This window comes from Protomyctophum parallelum (assembly GCF_964188405.1).
Source record: "Protomyctophum parallelum genome assembly, chromosome: 8".
Lineage (NCBI taxonomy): Eukaryota > Metazoa > Chordata > Actinopteri > Myctophiformes > Myctophidae > Protomyctophum > Protomyctophum parallelum.
Genome location: NC_139703.1, coordinates 29,142,616 through 29,160,309, shown reverse-complemented (window position 1 = coordinate 29,160,309; position 17,694 = coordinate 29,142,616). Strand labels below are relative to the sequence as shown.

The 17,694-nt window shown below is 43.0% G+C and overlaps 1 protein-coding gene across 6 annotated transcripts in view; it reads right to left on the bottom strand.

Moving 5' to 3' along the window:
• Positions 1–3,136: 3,136 nt before the first annotated feature.
• r3hdm2 (R3H domain containing 2) overlaps positions 3,137–17,694 on the bottom strand; it is a gene marked incomplete at its 3' end in the record, with an annotated part of 61,486 nt that continues 46,928 nt past the window's right edge. For all 6 annotated transcript variants that reach the window (XM_083771928.1, XM_083771932.1, XM_083771930.1 and 3 more), the window contains 6 exons: positions 12,207–12,307; positions 11,796–11,968; positions 8,962–9,106; positions 8,003–8,097; positions 6,584–6,668; positions 3,137–3,528 (listed from right to left, as the gene is read on the bottom strand). In XM_083771928.1, the coding sequence (XP_083628054.1) occupies positions 3,137–3,528; positions 6,584–6,668; positions 8,003–8,097; positions 8,962–9,106; positions 11,796–11,968; positions 12,207–12,307 (991 nt within the window). The remainder of the gene's footprint in view (positions 3,529–6,583; positions 6,669–8,002; positions 8,098–8,961; positions 9,107–11,795; positions 11,969–12,206; positions 12,308–17,694) is intronic.

Below are 17,694 nucleotides of genomic sequence, written 5' to 3'. Positions count from 1 at the left end.
AGCTCGTATGAAAGTTTATAAATATGAGACATTAACCACTTAGACCCTATATACTTTGTTAACCAGGGGTCCCACAAGGCTTTATCCATGGGCCCCTCTCATTTTCTCCCTGTACACCAAATCTCTTTGCCGAAAAGTGTTTTGCGAGCTTGCAAGATGATCAGTCCGAACGTTTGTCTAAGATGATGAACATGCCCAAAATAGGGATGCTAGGGTTCATGTGGTAAATAGAAGCTGCTGAGGTGATGTGAGAGTGCCAGGAGGCAGGGAAGGAGAGGAGGAAAGGAAAGAGGAGGAATAGGAGGAATGACGAGGATGCAGAGAGGGAGGCTTGACTGAGGTCGACTGTCCAGTGTGTTGGTTGTGTATATGCTACGTCAGTGGTTCTCAAGCTTTCAAGGACCCCACCCCAAATTAATACGAATTAGTCCCATCTGAAAATAGTTTATGCCAGGGACCCCCATACAAAATTTCTGTTAAAATGTTCAAAAATATTATATCTTTCACATTTGCTCAAGAATAAGATCCCTTTGAAAATATCCGATCTAAAAGCTTGTAGATGGGGTATTTTCAAATAGCCAATGTACATACAAGTGGTTAAACTGATTTTGAGTGCAATTTACCCCATTTTGCTGGGGATCCCCGGACCCCACTTTGAGAACCACTGTGCTACGTGACCCTGTTGCCTGCGCAAGTAAGTGACCATGTGTGCGCGTGTGTGTTTGAACCTTTACTACATAGCGGGTCTTTGGCCCTCATTTATCATACTTGTGCAACCCCCCCACCACCACCACCAAAAAAAAAAGAAACAGAATTCTCTGCATATATCAATGAGTCGTCAATTTTCACACAAACGCAGATGACTCACGTCAAGTCTCAGCTTGTGTACGCAAATCGTATGCTTGCAGTACGACACTGTAGTCTGGAAATCTCTCGATAGGCATCTAAACATTATGTAGCATCCACTTCTTTCACTTAAAATGTACCTACAACATTACCCTATGCATCCCTAACAAATGGGTAGTTGCGATCAACAGGTGACATAATTATAAGCATTCAAAATTGAGGAATTAAAAACAAGCCAACATATTAGCAAAATGAAAGAGAGATCAACTACAGTAGGTGCACAGATGAGATAAAAGTAGAGTTAAAAGAAAACGTAAGCTTCTATAGGATCAAGGGGAATCAAACTTGAAAAGAGAGGAGTGATCCGAGCACTCTGATGATGGAGGAGAGAGCGTAAAATCAAGGTACTTTATTACAAAAGCGCCGTCTTAGGGACCGTCTTGAAGAGCATAAATATGCCAGCCGTACCAACAAACTAGTTCATCCTATAGCCAGACATTGTAAAGATATTCACAATAGTAATGACTCTTTTATGCATTATAGGTACTGAACACATCAAACCGCTAACCAGAAGTGGAGATCTTTATGCGTTTTCGTTACGTTTCTTTTACAATTAGCAAAAGAATATCTGCCTCGATCAAGGTTCTTTAGTATTTGTCTCCCGAGGAAGAAATTTGTCTTAGACAAACGGCCCGCATGCAAGCGTAGCCCTAATGCCCATGTCGCCGCAGAGCAGCGCCAAATACATCTTTCTTGCAACATCAAAGATAACAGAGGTGGGGGAGAGGGGTGCGGGGGAGGGAGGCAGAGTTGGGGTGTAGACAGAGAGGTACGGGGGGGGGGAGGGGGCATACATCACATCACATTACAATTGTCATTGTATCGTGCAGGCACAGACTGTATTGGGTGGGGGGCAGGGCGGGTTGTAGGTCTGGGCAACAATAAATAAATAAAAACACTACCCACGCAACCCTTCTGGATGGAGACCGTTTGATCGAAAACATGTTGGTTTTAACCCTTTTGTAATATAAAGTACCTTGATTTAATGATTTCATGCCCTCTCCTCTATCCTTTGTAGGTGCTCGGATCGCTCCTCTCTTTTGAAATCCAACAAATTAGTGCCGATCCTTAAATCAGTTTAAAGAGGTTTAAAAGGTCTAAAAGGTTTAAAAGGTCCTTCAGTTCAAGACAATGGCAAGCTACAGTATACGTGCGAGTAGACGCAAGAGGACTTAAATTTAAAACAGCAGTGTACGGATATGTCTCCAGGGTCGGAGTCATATATCCTCAGCAGCAATGAGGGAAATTAATATTCCCACACTATTTTTTCACGATTCAAGTTCTAGTTGAAGACGACAACTCCCTCACGCAATATCTGGTCATTTCCTCTGGCTACCATCACAGCAGGAGTGCAGGTTGTGACAAAATACGCACAGGAAAGCATCAAATTATTCTGTGGCTGTGGAGTTCTGCACCATATTGCAATATTATTATTGCGATAACGGGGTGCCAATGGATGTTCTAATGCACCCAGTGGATCACAGACCCGACTGGGCACTGTACGACGGAGACAGCACCACATCGCTTCTGAAATTATTATACACAGAGATGATTGGTGGAGAAAATGTACATGTCGGAGAAGATGGCTGTATTCCGCTTCGCCATGTTGCAACTCAAGGGTCGAGGCTTCTGAAACAAGGATATTTAAGGTCGCGATAATTAAACGACGATTGTCGTCAGCCGCCACGTTATCAACATCCAGCCATTCTTACGCTGTGATTGGCAGGATATGACCATTTGATAAATCACACATGAGCCCCGCCATGAGACGACTCCTGCAGTCAGACCTGCGCTGGTTTCTATGCTAAGATTGATAAATGAGGGCCTTTGTGTTGTGAGTGTGTATGTGGCATCACATGTGCGTTTAGCTTTCTTTTTTCTTTTTCGTGATAATGGCAGCACACATTCCACAGCAACAGTTGAAAACACATGCTCACGTGTCTTGTGTGCTCTTCAGTTATATAAATACAAAAACCAAAATCAAATAGAACAAACAAAAAGGAAAAAAAAGTCATTTTTGCAAACAAACAGCCACCTCGTGATTCACACCTTCTTCCCCCCCCTTTTTTTTGTACATTTGACACATCATCATCGTCCAGGATTCCTTTTGACACAGAGAGAGCAGCAGTCCCTCCTCAGTCAGCACTCCTTCCTGTTCTCCACCACACACACACAAGTGTCTCCCCCCCCCCCCCCCCCCCCACTCTGTTTTCCTCTCCCGCCCCTCCTCTCACTGGGAGCTGGCCCTCTCCAGCACGCGCAGGTCATAGTTCTTTTTGGCGGACCTCAGTTTGAACAGGCTGGCCCCACTGTTGTTGAGTTTGAAGGAAGCACTCTGTGCAGCCATGGTGCTGGGGAACACCGCCACCACCGTGTACAGGTGAGCCGGGTCGTGGTGGTGGTGGTGGTGGTGGTGGCCGTCGCCCTTCGCCCCTCCTCCTCCTCCTCCTCCTCCTCCGATGCCCACGCTCGCCCCTCCCATGCCCCCCCCTCGCCCCCCCTGGGGGTCCTTCAGCCACTGGATCTTGGCCCCGCAGAGCGACAGCTGGTTGAAGAGCTTCTCGGCCTCTGGGCGCGATATCCCTTCCGGTAGGTCCGTCACCTCCAGGACTCGACTCACCACTGAGAGAGAGAGAGGCCGAGATATACAAATAAATGTAAACCAAATGATAATAAATAATAATAAAAAGACCTAGAAATGCTTTCTGTCGAGCTGCCAACTTGCGCCTTGCACACAAGTATACATGGCCTACTTGTGCGCAAGCAGAGCGCGCAAGTGCTGCTACTAACTAATGTGTAATACAACTGCTGTTCGAAATCCTTTAAACCCGTTATTGACCTTATACCAACCTTGAAAATGTACTTAGTTATATCACCGTCAACAGCCAATAAGGGACCACTGAGAACAGCCCTACATACTTATACTTATTGTTTAATAGGTATACATTTATTGCTATAGTTATAGTGGTCAGTGTGAAAGGCCCTGTAGACTGCTCACCAGTGCCACTTTAGGTCACCCAGCGATATTGCAGCTGCTCATACCACAGACAGACAGACAGACAGACAGACAGACAGACAGATGTAGGGACACACGTGGTCAGTCATTGGAGTGGTGTGCACCGCTCAAAAATAAAAGGTGTGGTTGTAGTCACAAGTTCACAACATGGACTCGCAGTGTGAGCGTTCTAGGTGAGAGGTTACGCCACGGTCGCGCGAGTGGAAAGGTGCCAGTTATGTGGGTGAGATGGTCAAAACCCTTTGGTTTATGGCCAACACCAACAAGGGTTAACAAGAAAAACAAAGAGTCAACATAGATAGTAAAGAGCGTTACGGTGGAAGAGCGTGAAAGAGCAAGGGTTAAAATACTTCTGACCATAGTGCACCGCTCAAAAAGAAAAGGTTTTTCAATTCAAATTTACTTCATATGATTATTGTGCAAGTTTAACCACCTTCAACCGGGCGTTCCTATTTTGGGCACATTGTCGCTGTCCGGCAGCGGAGTTAGCAGGTTTCTGCCCGACAGCATAGATAAGACATTTTTTGAAAATATCAGAAATGTTCAAAACACTAAAAATATTAATATTGTAGCTGAGAGACGTTTTGTTCTTTTTCTCTTTTAAATTCATTTTGCATTAGGGAGCCAAGCCAGAGGCTACGGCTATTTTACAATAATTGCTCTTATCCAGAGTGACAATAAGCACGGTGTGTGAACACATAGGGTGCCATTTTGAAGATCCGTTTTACAATGGGGTAATACATAAATTGCCCTCGCTCTGCGCACAATGGTATTATGAAAGGCATATCGGCCCGTGTTGAACACACTCGGCCCGTGTTGAACGCACACACATATGGCATACGGCGTTCCTGAATATTTTAGCATTGTGGGAGTGTCCATATGTTAATTATTTTCGCTTTGCGCAATTTGCTATTAAGCCCCTTGACCTAGAAACACTCAGCGCATAACGATTAGACGTGGGTCTGACCACCTCATAAACGCAACAAGCACTGTTTGATTTTACACTTGAGCGGCTCTGGGAGGCTGCTAGAGTGTTGCCATGTCTGTTTATTATAAGCGGCTTCTTTTTCTGTAAAGTTGCTTGTAAATATTGGTAGTTGTACTATTTTGTGGTTGCTTTTCTTGTTTCTAAAGTGGTTATTTGGGCTTTTCTCCTAATGTTGTTTAAACCAGTGATCCTCACACAGCACATTCCCATGTCAAGGATCCCCAGATGAATGCATTTGCCCAACTAAGGACGGCTAATCCAAAAATTAAATACAAAATTTCCAAGATTACTTTTGAAAATGCAATGCATCACATTCATTCATTAAAACTATGAACTCTGACTGCAGGGGGATATATATAATGATCATTATAACAATGTGCAAGAACATATTTAAAAAGAAGGAATAACTTTATATTTGTGGACAATCAAAATATGTTTTTTTATTTTAATGTGGTGTCATTAAAATGAATCTGGATATGGCAGACTCACTATCTAGAAAATAAAAACATGGCACTTCATTTAAAATAGGTTGCAGACCCCTGTTATATGCGCTTATTTTTATAGACCTATTTACTTGTTTCTATGAGACATGGCAACAGCCTTTTTTTGTAAAATGTTGAGATTAGAAACGTCCATAATTCTTTCATTTCTCAACCTTAAAAATAAATAAAAACATCTCCATAATCCTTGGGAAGTTTGCTTTCATATGCTGTATCACACCCGATTCAAGTCTTCTTCAATAAAATGCTACGAGCGAAGAACCATCGGGGCCACAGGCACAGCATTAAGCAGCAGCATTCAACTCATTCCTTCATCATGACTTGAATGAAATAAAATATAATAAACGTTATTTTACTGGTGTTTTTCAATAGAAACAAATTATTTTGAGGCATAAAGGTGACAGCATGCAGTGCAATAGGAATAATTAACCCAAATGTGACAAAGTCATGTCATGTCTTCTATGGTGCCAGAAGAAATGTAATACCACGATCCCCAAAGTGCGCATTCCGTATGTGACATCAGCTGACTGGTAAAGAGAATAGTACGGACATGTTGATTGGGTACGTCTCAAACACGCCTTAAACACACCCATGACTAATTCAAGGCCGTTTTGCGCAATCCACGGGGTGTCGAAAGCGCTTCTTAACATGCCCAAAATTGCAATATGACATACAACACGCCCCCCAGCTCATAAAACTGTAATATGATTAGTAATATTATTTGAAGTCCTAAATGGCACCCATATACTCCAAATGGCACAGTGTAGTGGTGCTTCAGTAGACTGGGATCACAGGTAAATCTAGTATAAGTCTAAATAACATTTTATCTAAATTATATTTTGAACCTTTGCATAAGTCTCAATCCGCTAACTCACTCCCTAACCCATGCGTTCCCAAACCCCAAAATGTTTAACCCATTTTGGGCTGGAACCCCTTTTGGTAGCATTATGTTATGCTTTAGCTATTGAAAAATAGCAGATCTACAAGCTAGTAGCGCGCCACTAGGTGGCGCGCTACTAGCTTGTAGGTCTGCTATTTTTGAAAAATCGAAGAACCACTGACATAGAAACATAGCCTTTTCAGAAAACTGTCAGGATGTAGAAGACATTTTTAGAATCTGATCTCAGGTCAAAATGTTTAAGTGGTATTAGGTCATAACTGCATGTTTCTTACCAACATCAGTTATACCCAGGTCTGTCGACATAGATTTGAGTGGCTGTTTCTTCCCTCGCGCCCCATGTTTCATCACTCCTTGGCCCTGGAACACAACACAACCACACAGCAAGACAACATCTAGCCGTTGATAGAGAGTGTAATAATACCATGAGGCAGCAGGTGGGAGTATACACACTCGATAGACACGTCTGAGTGGAGACTGGATGTATCAGTGTACATACAGATACAGTACAGTCAGTGTACATACATTAGAGGGCACAAGAGAAGTTGGTTGTGGAATTATTCATGTTAGCCCCCCCATACATTAAATAAGGGATTTCCCACAATATGAATGTAAGAATACTGGGAGCAATGCTGTCGATCACAGTTAAGTCACTATCATGTGCAATTCACATAAAACAAATAGCAAAACCAACATTATACAAACGTTTTACAGTAAGTTATAACCCATTCTGAACGGGAACCCATTTTGGTGTTAGCATCGTGTTATGCTTTAGCTATTGAAAAATAGCAGATCTACAAGCTCATAGCGCGCCACCGAGTGGCGCGCTACGAGCTTGTAGGTCTGCTATTTTTGAAAAATCAAAGAACGACTGACATTTTTAGAATCTGATCTCAGGTCAGAATGGGTTAATCAGACCAGTGTGTGTCCAGTGGAAACCTCGTATGAATCTGATCTCAGGTCAGAATGGGTTAAGTAAAAAAAAGAGAGAAAAAAATAATAATAATAATAATAACTAGAAAAAGTGCCCTTCTGGGCACAGGTCTCCACCAGGATAGGAATGTAGGACATTGCAGCTTGCCTTCATCTGGTGGTTGGATAAAAGGGCAACAAAAGTAAATTAGAGGTAAAAACACTTTTCGGCCAGTTATAGCGCCACCTTGAGGCTGAGTTGAAATTGTTCATGTGGCATTTCTTCCTCGGCCTAGTGGGAATGTGCGTGCACAATTTCACGCGATGTGTTCATGATTTGCAGCATTTTGTTTGAAACTGAGCACTCCTGTGAACTTTGGAAGCCAATCTTAACCAATCAGGATGGAGTCTGAGAAATCTGAAAGACCCGTTTCGTTGAATGGCTCTAGACTCAGACTGTGTACCAATTTGCGCGATGTTTGGACAAAATCTGTAGGTGTACTGTGCAAAATCTTGTTTTGCACAAAGCGGCCTCCTGGTGGCGCTATAACAGGCCGTTCTGGAAATTTGGGGCAGAGGTTCATCGTTGGCATCCAGGGAGTGTGTGTGCAAAATTTGGCATCGACCAGGTTAACGGTGGCCGAGATTAGCTGCTCACGGACACACGGACGGACGGACACACACACACACACACACACGGACGGACGGACGGAGTGCAAAACATACTCTCCCCCCATGCCTTCGGCCTGGTGGAGACAATAAAAAAAGAAACCAGTACTGACCTGATGTGAGCTGTAGGAGGACTGGCTGTGCATGAGGGGAGGAGGACACAGGCTGTACTGCAGAGGCTGGCCCAATAGAGAGTAGCGCCCGTCACCTGAACAACACATTGGACATTCAAACAACATGCGGTCGTGGTTGTAGTAACAACATGGACTCGCAGTCAGTGTGAGCGTTCTAGGTGAGAGGTTACGCCACGGTCGCGCGAGTCGCACGGTCACCCAGTTATGTGGGTGAGATGGTCAAAACCCTTTGGTTTATGGCCAACACCAACAAGGGTTAACAAGAAAAACAAAGAGTCAACACAGATAGTAAAGAGCGTCGCGGTGGAAGAGCGTGAAAGAGCAAGGGTTAAAAAACTCCTGACCATAGTCGATACCGCTGGTGTACATAGAGTACGTATGTAGTATTTTTTGAGTGGTGCAACCGCTCCAAGGAACAGCAATGTCCGTGTTCACCTATGTATTGGTTCACCTATGTGTATGCCTATGTGACGTTAATGAGCACCAGTATGACTAATAGTACCAGTAGGGGCGCTGTTGTGCCAGAAACAGAGAGAGAGCTGCACTGTTGCCTGCTAATGATAGAGAGAGGGCGGGGGGTTGCACCACTCAGTTCACACGGGTGTGATTTCTATTTTATTCATGTCTGTAGTCTAGTATGTGTCCGTTTTTCAAGCATGCCTATAGGGCCACCAAATTTGACCATCGACATGAAAACGGAGGGAAACCAACATAAAGCATATATATAGTTGTGAAAATAGCAGATCTACAAGCTCATAGCGCGCCACCGAGTGGTGCGCTATGAGCTTGTAGGTCTGCTATTTTTGAAAAATCAAAGAAAGAAAACTGTCAGGATGTAGAAGACACTTTTAGAATCTGATCTCAGGTCAGAATGGGTCAAGTGACGGTGGGGGGGCTGCCTGTGGCCCCGTGCATGCTGTAGGTGTGCGTCTGTGTACCTTGCGCTGGTCCCGCGGGACGGGGGAACTGGGAGAGGAGAGGCAGGGGTCCGAGGCCTGGACAGACACTGCCGACGTTCCCAGAGGGAGACGGAGTGGGCGACTGGTTGGGGGAGGCCAGAGGACTGCTCAGCTGAGTACTGGCCTGTATGAACCCAGGACAGGAGAGGATAGAATGCATAGAAGAAAGTCACTTTTAGTTTAGTTTAGTTTGTTATGTATTTGTTAACATCTTCACAGAATCAAGTACAAATTTTACATCAGCAAAGAAAAGAAAAAAACAGCACCGTGAAGTTATCTGAAATAAATATTTTCACACAAAATAGCAGACCTACAAGCTCGTAGCGCGCCACTCGGTGGCGTGCTATGAGCTTGTAGATCTGCTATTTTTCAATAGCTAAATTATAACATAATGTTTAAAACACCAAAAGGGGTTCCCACCCAAAATGGGCTAAAGTGCAAAGGGCATGTGCCCATCCTTCTCACAGCACAGCATTTGAGATACTCAGCATAGTTATAAGTTTAACAGTGCATTAATCAGAGACAAAAAAAACAACGCTGCACCCTCATGACAAACCTTCCTGCCAACCTTCTCTAGCAGTAGGTGAGGGCACACTAAGCATGTTTTTTATCAGGATTATTTCACAGAGAACAGGACTAAATCCTTAACCACTCCCTTGTGTCCCTATGCTGGTCATGTAATAATAGGCACAAACATTTGCAGTGAATAGCAGATTGTGTGGCATTGCAACACAAAGAATGCCGGGTCTATAACTGGATTGCTGCTATCAATAGGTAGTGCGCTACAAACAAGCCAGTATTAGACGATTGACAGTGGTCTACAATGACTGTATGAGGCTGCTACTGAGAGCTCCAAGAAGCTCCAGTGCAAGCCAAATGTTCGTCAGTGTTGGGGTCCCCACCTGCTCTGCTGTGCTACGCAATCTTATGTAAATCTTATGATTTATGAGTATCTTAGTCAGTAAATGACATCATTACTAACCCGATACATAGTTCTGTCAGGTTCTCCTCCAGACTGTGGAACCATTGGCGAACTTGTCTGTATGTTCGAAACTGAACATGGTGGAACTCTTTTTATTGTATATTTCTTTCTAGTCTGGATACCTCTATTTTATCTAACTACAGACCCATCTCAAAGCTTCCGTTCATTTCTAAGATCCTTGAGAAAACGGTGCTGTCTCAACTCCAGTCTTTTTTGCAGCTTAATAGCATTTTTGATGTTTTTCAATCTGGGTTCAAAGCGTTTCACAGCACAGAGTCAGCGTTGTTGAAGGTTTTCAATGACATCCTATTGACCACCGACTCTGGGGACTCTGTGATCCTACTACTCCTAGATCTAAGCTCTGCTTTCGACACTCTCAATCACAATACTCTCATATCTCGTTTGGAGCTTTGTGTTGGTGTCAGAGATACCGCTTTAGCCTGGTTCTCTTCCTATTTATCGGAGAGATGCTTCTCTGTTAAATTTGGCGACTTCGTATCGTCCTCCACCCCCCTGTCCTCTGGAGTCCCCCAGGGCTCGATCCTTGGGCCTATTCTATTTTCTTTATATCTACTTCCTATTGGCCTTATCTTTAAGAAACATGGCATTTCGTATCACCTTTATGCGGATGATTCGCAAATATACATGCCACTTAAAAAGGACAATAACGGCTCCCTGAAACCTCTGCTTGACTGTCTAAGTGACATCAAGGCATGGATGGCTCTTAATTTTCTAAGTGTCAACGAAAGTAAAACGGAGGTTATAGTGTTTGGACCTAGCGGTCCTGGTATCGTTCCCAATGACCTAGGTTCCCTGCAGCCATATGTGAAACCTGTGGTCTCAAACCTTGGCGTCAAACTAGACAATGCCCTTAAACTTGACAAACAGGTCAATGCGGTAGTTAGCTCTAGTTTCTATCATCTGAGGCTGCTGGCCAAAATCAAGTCGGTGCTATCTTTTAGTGATTTTGAGCGAGTTATACATGCCTTCATATCTACGCGGTTGGACTACTGTAATGCCTTGTACGCTGGTTTAAACCAAGCCTCCCTTGCTCGACTCCAGCTAGTCCAAAACTCAGCCGCTCGTCTACTCACAGGTACTCGCAGACGTGAGCATATCACACCTGTCTTGGCCTCCCTTCAATGGCTCCCTGTCCGCTTCAGAGTGGATTTTAAAATTATTTTATTTGTCTTTAAATCTATAAATGGTCTGGCTCCTCTTTATCTGTCTGACCTTATTGAGGTTTATACTCCTGCTAGATCACTGCGGTCTGAGGGCCAGCTAAACCTCAGGGACACAAAAAAGACCGCTTAAAGTCCAGAGGCGACCGAGCCTTTTCTGTTGTAGCCCCTAAACTATGGAACGCACTCCCCTCCCACGTCAAATTGGCCCCCTCCATCGAGACCTTTAAATCCCGCCTGAAGACCCACCTCTTTACCTTGGCTTTTAACCCCGCTTGAGTTCTTTTGGTCCTTGTATATGTTTCGTCTCACTGTGATGCTGTTGTTTTTCTGTTGTTTTCTGTAATGTGTCTCAGTTGTTGTCACTGTTTGTACTTTGTTTTCTCACTGTTGTTTTTTTGTGTGGTAGCTTTAGTGCACTTGTTTTTATTTTATTTTATTCTCCTGTACAGCACTTTGTAAACTCTGAGTTTTAAAACGTGCTATATAAATAAAGTGGATTGGATTGGATCTATATTATTATTTTGTATCTATTTGTATTGTTGTTCTGTACTGTGATATGGATTCCCCTGAGTCTGCAATAAAGATTTAATTGAATTGAATTGAATAGGTATCTCTTGTGACTTTACGTGTGTGCTGCTGCCGTGTACCTGTGGCGTGTTGTCAGTTTTGTAGAGCTCTCCTGGCTTGCTGGGTCTCTGCTCTATGCTGTAGTACTTGCAGGGGTGGTTCCACTGGACCAGAGGAGGATTCTGGGAAGGTTGTGGCCCATTGGGGACACTGAGCTGCATGACCATGACCCCAGGACCAGGGGGCGGCACTCCTGGGAGAGAGACACACATACAATACAGTATACACAGAAATCTAAATCCGTTGTGTCCACACATGAGTGCACAGAGCCAAACCAAGGTGAGGTTGAAATGTTGAATGCTTTATTTGGCTGTACAAAGGTAATGTAAACGCGCAGTGACAAGTTTGTGTTCCAGAAGTTCTTTAAACTTAATCCTTTACTAACGTGCAAAGCTTATCTGCTAAGCTACCTTCTGGCCACGACCACATACCTGAATATTGCTGCTGCATCTGCTGCGGGTTGCAGGGGGCTGGGGACTGGGTGATCTGGTACTGCTCAGTGCTGGGTGGCTGCAGGTAACCCACCGATGGACTGGCAGACAAACACACAGAGAAATGTGTCTAGCTTTACAATATTTAGCAGCGGTGGATATTATTATTCTGACCAAAAACTATTTGTCCTGTCTTTCTCAACCATAGTGATAATCTCTGACCAAAACACAAGAAAATGTGTCAGCAATTCAGCATACAGAACCAATGAACCATAGTCCGGGAGCGGAAGGCTGATTTTTGGCTGAACGTAGTTTCGTCAGATAACGTTTTTTTCTCAACTGATTCTTGTAGCTTGGGGTCACCTCTTAAAGGACCACTCAACCTATCTTCATATAATAGGTCCTCACTAATAATCATGAAAAAATGGCGCAATCTTTTTCTGTCTGTGTCTCATAGGAGGGCTGTGGGCAGTTCAGAAATTGTCTTCCAGTGACATCATCGAAGGGGAATACAAGCTAATAAAAACTGCAGGTTTTCTAGTCCTGAAAAGTTGCAATACCAAAATGGAAGCCATCGTGCTCACGATAATGAAAATCTAAACATTTTTGTAAAAAAATCTTGTTCAAAAAATAATCTGCCTAATGATGATGTCACTGGAAGACGGTTTCTAAACTGCCCACAGCCCTGCTATGAGACACAGACTGAGTAGAAATAAATCGTGCCATTTTATCATGATTATTAGTGAGGACCTATTATATGAAGAGTGGTGAAGTGGTCCTTTAAAAATTCAAGAGGGTGCCCGATGATATCCCTTGGGCATTTTTAGTTATTAACCCCTCAATGCCTGAAACACAAAAAACCCACACAAATTAGAGTTTTATGGTATTTCATGCAATATAATTGGTCTAAATGCATCAAATTAGCTTTCTACAGTGTTCATGAATGTGGAGATGCACAATGTATTTCATGTATGATTAATGCATTATGAATTAATGCATAATAACTCTTCATGCCCGAAAACCACAGAATCCAACTTTTTGAGATTTTATGCACAATAATCAAGTGAAAAGATCTGCATTCTACAATCTGTATTAATGAAACTGTAGCATATTTCTTTTCAGGTGGTGGCATATTAACCTTTTCAGGCCATCTATCTTGACCATCTTGCACCAAACATCCACCGAACATTTCCCCCAAAAATAGGGTTATGATAGCCTATTTCATGCAACGTTACTTAAATCCAAACCATTAAATCTACTTTCTCCAAGATGTATCCATGTGGTCATGTTCAATGTGTCATGTTCAACCGGGGCAATTTGAATGGTGACGGAGACGCGACGCAACGCGGGCAGTGGAGCCACCCTTCATTGATTAAAAAGGGAACATTCTGTGACGGTGACGGAGACGCGACGCTGACGCGCCCGGTGGAGCCCCGGTGTAATACTGGTCTATAGAACACAAATATTATTCCACTGAAATTAATAAACATACTCAGCTGAAAAAGTAGAATTTTTAAATCATTATTAAATATTACAGCTATGAATAGTATCAATTCAATGCTGTAGGCTACAGATAATAACCACAATTCATACATGTGTAACTTTTTCCAGGGGTGGGCAACTGGCGGCCCGGGGGGCACATGCAGCCCCCACCTTCACTTAATGCGGCCCGCATGTTAATATCAGAATACTGATATAGTACTGATTTCAGCTGTTACAATTCCAAACCCGGTTTAATTACTCCATGACTAGTATTAAAATGTTATTGTCTTTTTGTGTCCAACGTAGTTAACAGTTCATAAAGTTAACATAACTATAACTAGGCCTAAATGTATTTGAAATTCAATAAAAAGGTAACTTTTCAGGATTCCAATTAAAAAATAGCAAAAATTATTCAGGTTTTCAATTCAAATATAGCAAAAATAGCTGATCTACAAGCTACTTTTTTTTGCTACGACAGTAATATGCACTGTGGCCCTCTCGAGTGAGTGTGGAAATATATTGGCCCTCTCCATCTTCAAAGTTGCCCACCCCTGGCCTACACAGTAGGTTCACTGTTACCTGAAAGTGGGCTTTCTGGTGTTCTGTGACTGTCAGATGTTTTTGCCAAGATGTTGAATGGGAAAGAAGTTCCTTCAGAATGTGTGTGGGTGCCCTGCATGCAGTTGATGGCTGAGCATGTTCTACAGAGTGATCGTAGATGGAGCCTCCATCTACGATGGAGGCTCCAGAGGCTCCAGAGGCAGAGGACCAGGGTCAGAATGGGATTACAATTGCTGATGTCATACATCTAGTCTGAACATGAGATGACTGCCTTCTCCACCTGATGTTATGGCCCTCTACTATAATGAAAAGCTACCTCTACAGAGACCCCGAAGACCTTGGACCTGAGTTGTCACATCTGCTCCACGATTGAGACAGACATGGAAGAGATGGAACAGGAGGACAGGGATACTGCAAAGTCTTCTCCCATGTCTGATTTCCACACTCTCCTCATCTTGTGCTATAGGCATTCCAGGCAAGTGCTACTTGGACCTTCAGGTCCTTTCCCGTTATTCCACTATGGAGGAAACTAGACTACTAGCCTGGGAGAAAAGAATGGGAAGGGACATGCATCTGCTTCAAACCTATAGCTGCACTACTACCACCAACACACCAATCATTCATTGAGAATGTTAAGATGGCCCACTTTTATGCAGCTTTGTGGTAAAATGTTGATGGGCATCTTCCACCAGCATGGGACCCAGAGTAGGTTGAATGGAAATACACAGATCTATCAGGTCACTGAGCCCTACCAATGTACCTGAAGATTATAAACCTGCCCCAGATGACATTTGTGCAATTATAAAGTGTGGCTGTATAAGTAAGTGTGAAAACCTGTGTACATAGTCATTCACATGTTATGTGGATGTTTTGGTCATGTAAAATGCTCATGCCAGGCCCGAAATAATTAATTCATAAGAAAGGAGATGTGGTGGACATGACCACTTCCAAATAAGCATTTTTTTAGAATGCATTTGCATTGATTATTGTATTTTATGGGATTTTGCCGTTTTAAGCATGAAGGGGCAAATATAAAAAATGCCCTATTCTGAAATCAAATATTGTACATATCCACATTCATGGACAAACACTTAGATCTCATAATATATAGATTTTATGGGATTTGAGGGTTTTCTGGCATGAAGGGGTTATTATGCATGAATTAATAATGCATTAATCATAAATGAAATACACTGTGCATCTCCACATCCATGAACACTGTAGAAAGCTAATTTGATGCGGGATGTGGGAATAGGACTCAACAGATAATATTAAATGTAATAGTAGCAGGATCATGACATCCCTGCTTTCCATAACATAGTGGTACTGTAATTATATTATAATCATTCATAATATTCTTCTTATAATCATTATAAGATGCAGACGCATTCCAAAATGAGCCTTGAGGCAAATTTACACATCGTTGCAAAACCATGTCACATAACAAAAAATACGATTACTGACCGGACCGCTGGCACATCGGTCCGGGCAGATAGGCTACAATGTAGCCTGACAAAGTGCCGCAGGTTCGAGTCCCGATCCCGACGGCCTTTGCTGCGTGTAACACCCCAGTTCCTGTCAGCCTACTTTCCTGTCTATAATAAAGGCATAATAAACTAGAACTGCACTCTGACGAGTGCCTACTTGTGCGTTGTGCACTAGTAGGCCATTCGACCGCTACGAACTTACATATCTCAGCCTCTCAGTAAAACATTGAAATTAAATACTAAAGTCGGGTTATAACTGGCTGTCAGTGGTGACGTAATTACGATATGTTTCAATATCGGTTGGGTAACAGGTAATGTATGTACACATGTATGTAAGTTGTAAGTTGTAAGCTTCTCTTTTTCCCAGCTAAGACCTGCCCTATGCGGGAGCTAACTATTTCCGTAGACAACGCCCTGGTAACGTCTGTCCCAACAGCCAGGAATCTTGGTGTTGTCCTGGACAGTCAGCTCTCGTTCAAAGCTCACATCACAGCTGTCACTCGATCATGTAGGTTCACACTCTATAACATACGACGAATTAGACCGTTCCTCACCCAGGAATCAGCCCAGCTCCTAATCCAGACAACAGTCTTGTCAAAACTCGACTACTGTAACTCCCTCCTTACTGGCCTACCAGCATGTGCACTTAAGCCTCTCCAGCTGATCCAAAATGCAGCAGCTCGCTTGGTCTTCAACCAGCCAAAATTCTCACATGTCTCCCCCCTGCTCCGCTCCCTCCACTGGCTCCCGGTCGCTGCCCGCACAGAATACAAAACTCTGATGCTGGCATTCAAAGCAACCAAAGGTATGGCTCCCCCATATCTTACAAGTATGATTGAACCCTACAAACCCTCCCGCGCACTCAGATCAGCCAACGCAGGGAAACTGGAAGTACCCTCACTAAAAACGCCGGGACAACGCTCCACACGTCCCAAACTCTTCTCCCTTCTGGCTCCAAAACTGTGGAATGCACTTCCCATTGCAGTCAGAACTGCAGCATCACTCCCAATCTTCCGCCGTAGCCTGAAAACCCACCTTTTCAGACTCCATCATGGCCCATAGCACTTACCCTAACCCCTTAGATAGCATTTCTGTTGGCTTAGATAGCATTTGACACAGACTTATAGCATGTTATGTAGACAGCACTATAATTGTATTGTATATAGTCATAGCACGCCATAGTACATATGTATAGCATAGTAGTGAATATGTATAGTTTATTATGTATAGTGTATGTATAGTTTCATCATATAGATATTCCACTGTTACCTTCTTAGCTTACGCATGTCTCATGATAAATGCTTTTATGTGATGTATTCCCATGCTTTTGTTCTTGCTTAAATGTAAATCGCTCTGGATTAAGAGCGTCTGCTAAATGCCTAAATTGTAAATTGTAAGTTGAAAGTACTATACTGTCGTCGGCTGGCTATTTTATGTGTATGCTCGGAGGTATATATACTAGATGTTGATGGTGACGTAATTAAGATATGTATCAATGCCGGGTTATAACTGGCTTTTGATGGTGACGTAATAAAGATAGGTTTCAGATTACATATGTATGTATACATACAGACATTACCTTTAATTCACCCGACACTGAAACATATACTCCTAATTACGTCACCATCAACATCTGGTATACTGTATATACCTCCAAGCATACGCATACAAAAGCCAGCACGACCACAATACGTGCGTGCTCTGCTTGCGAAAGTAATACATCGTAATTGTAGTGACAGTGAGGGAAAAAACAGGAAAGGCGGGAAGCCTCAGGTCAGGTCAGACCCACGAATATCAATATTTGATTGATCAACTGAAAATAAGTCATGTTTGTTGAGCGACGCGGTCATACAACCTAGTGTACGTAAATGAGCGTTCTTTTATCCAAAATGGTAAATAAATGGTGCATTTATATAGCGCCTTTATCCAAGGTGCTTTACATTACGTTCAACCATTCA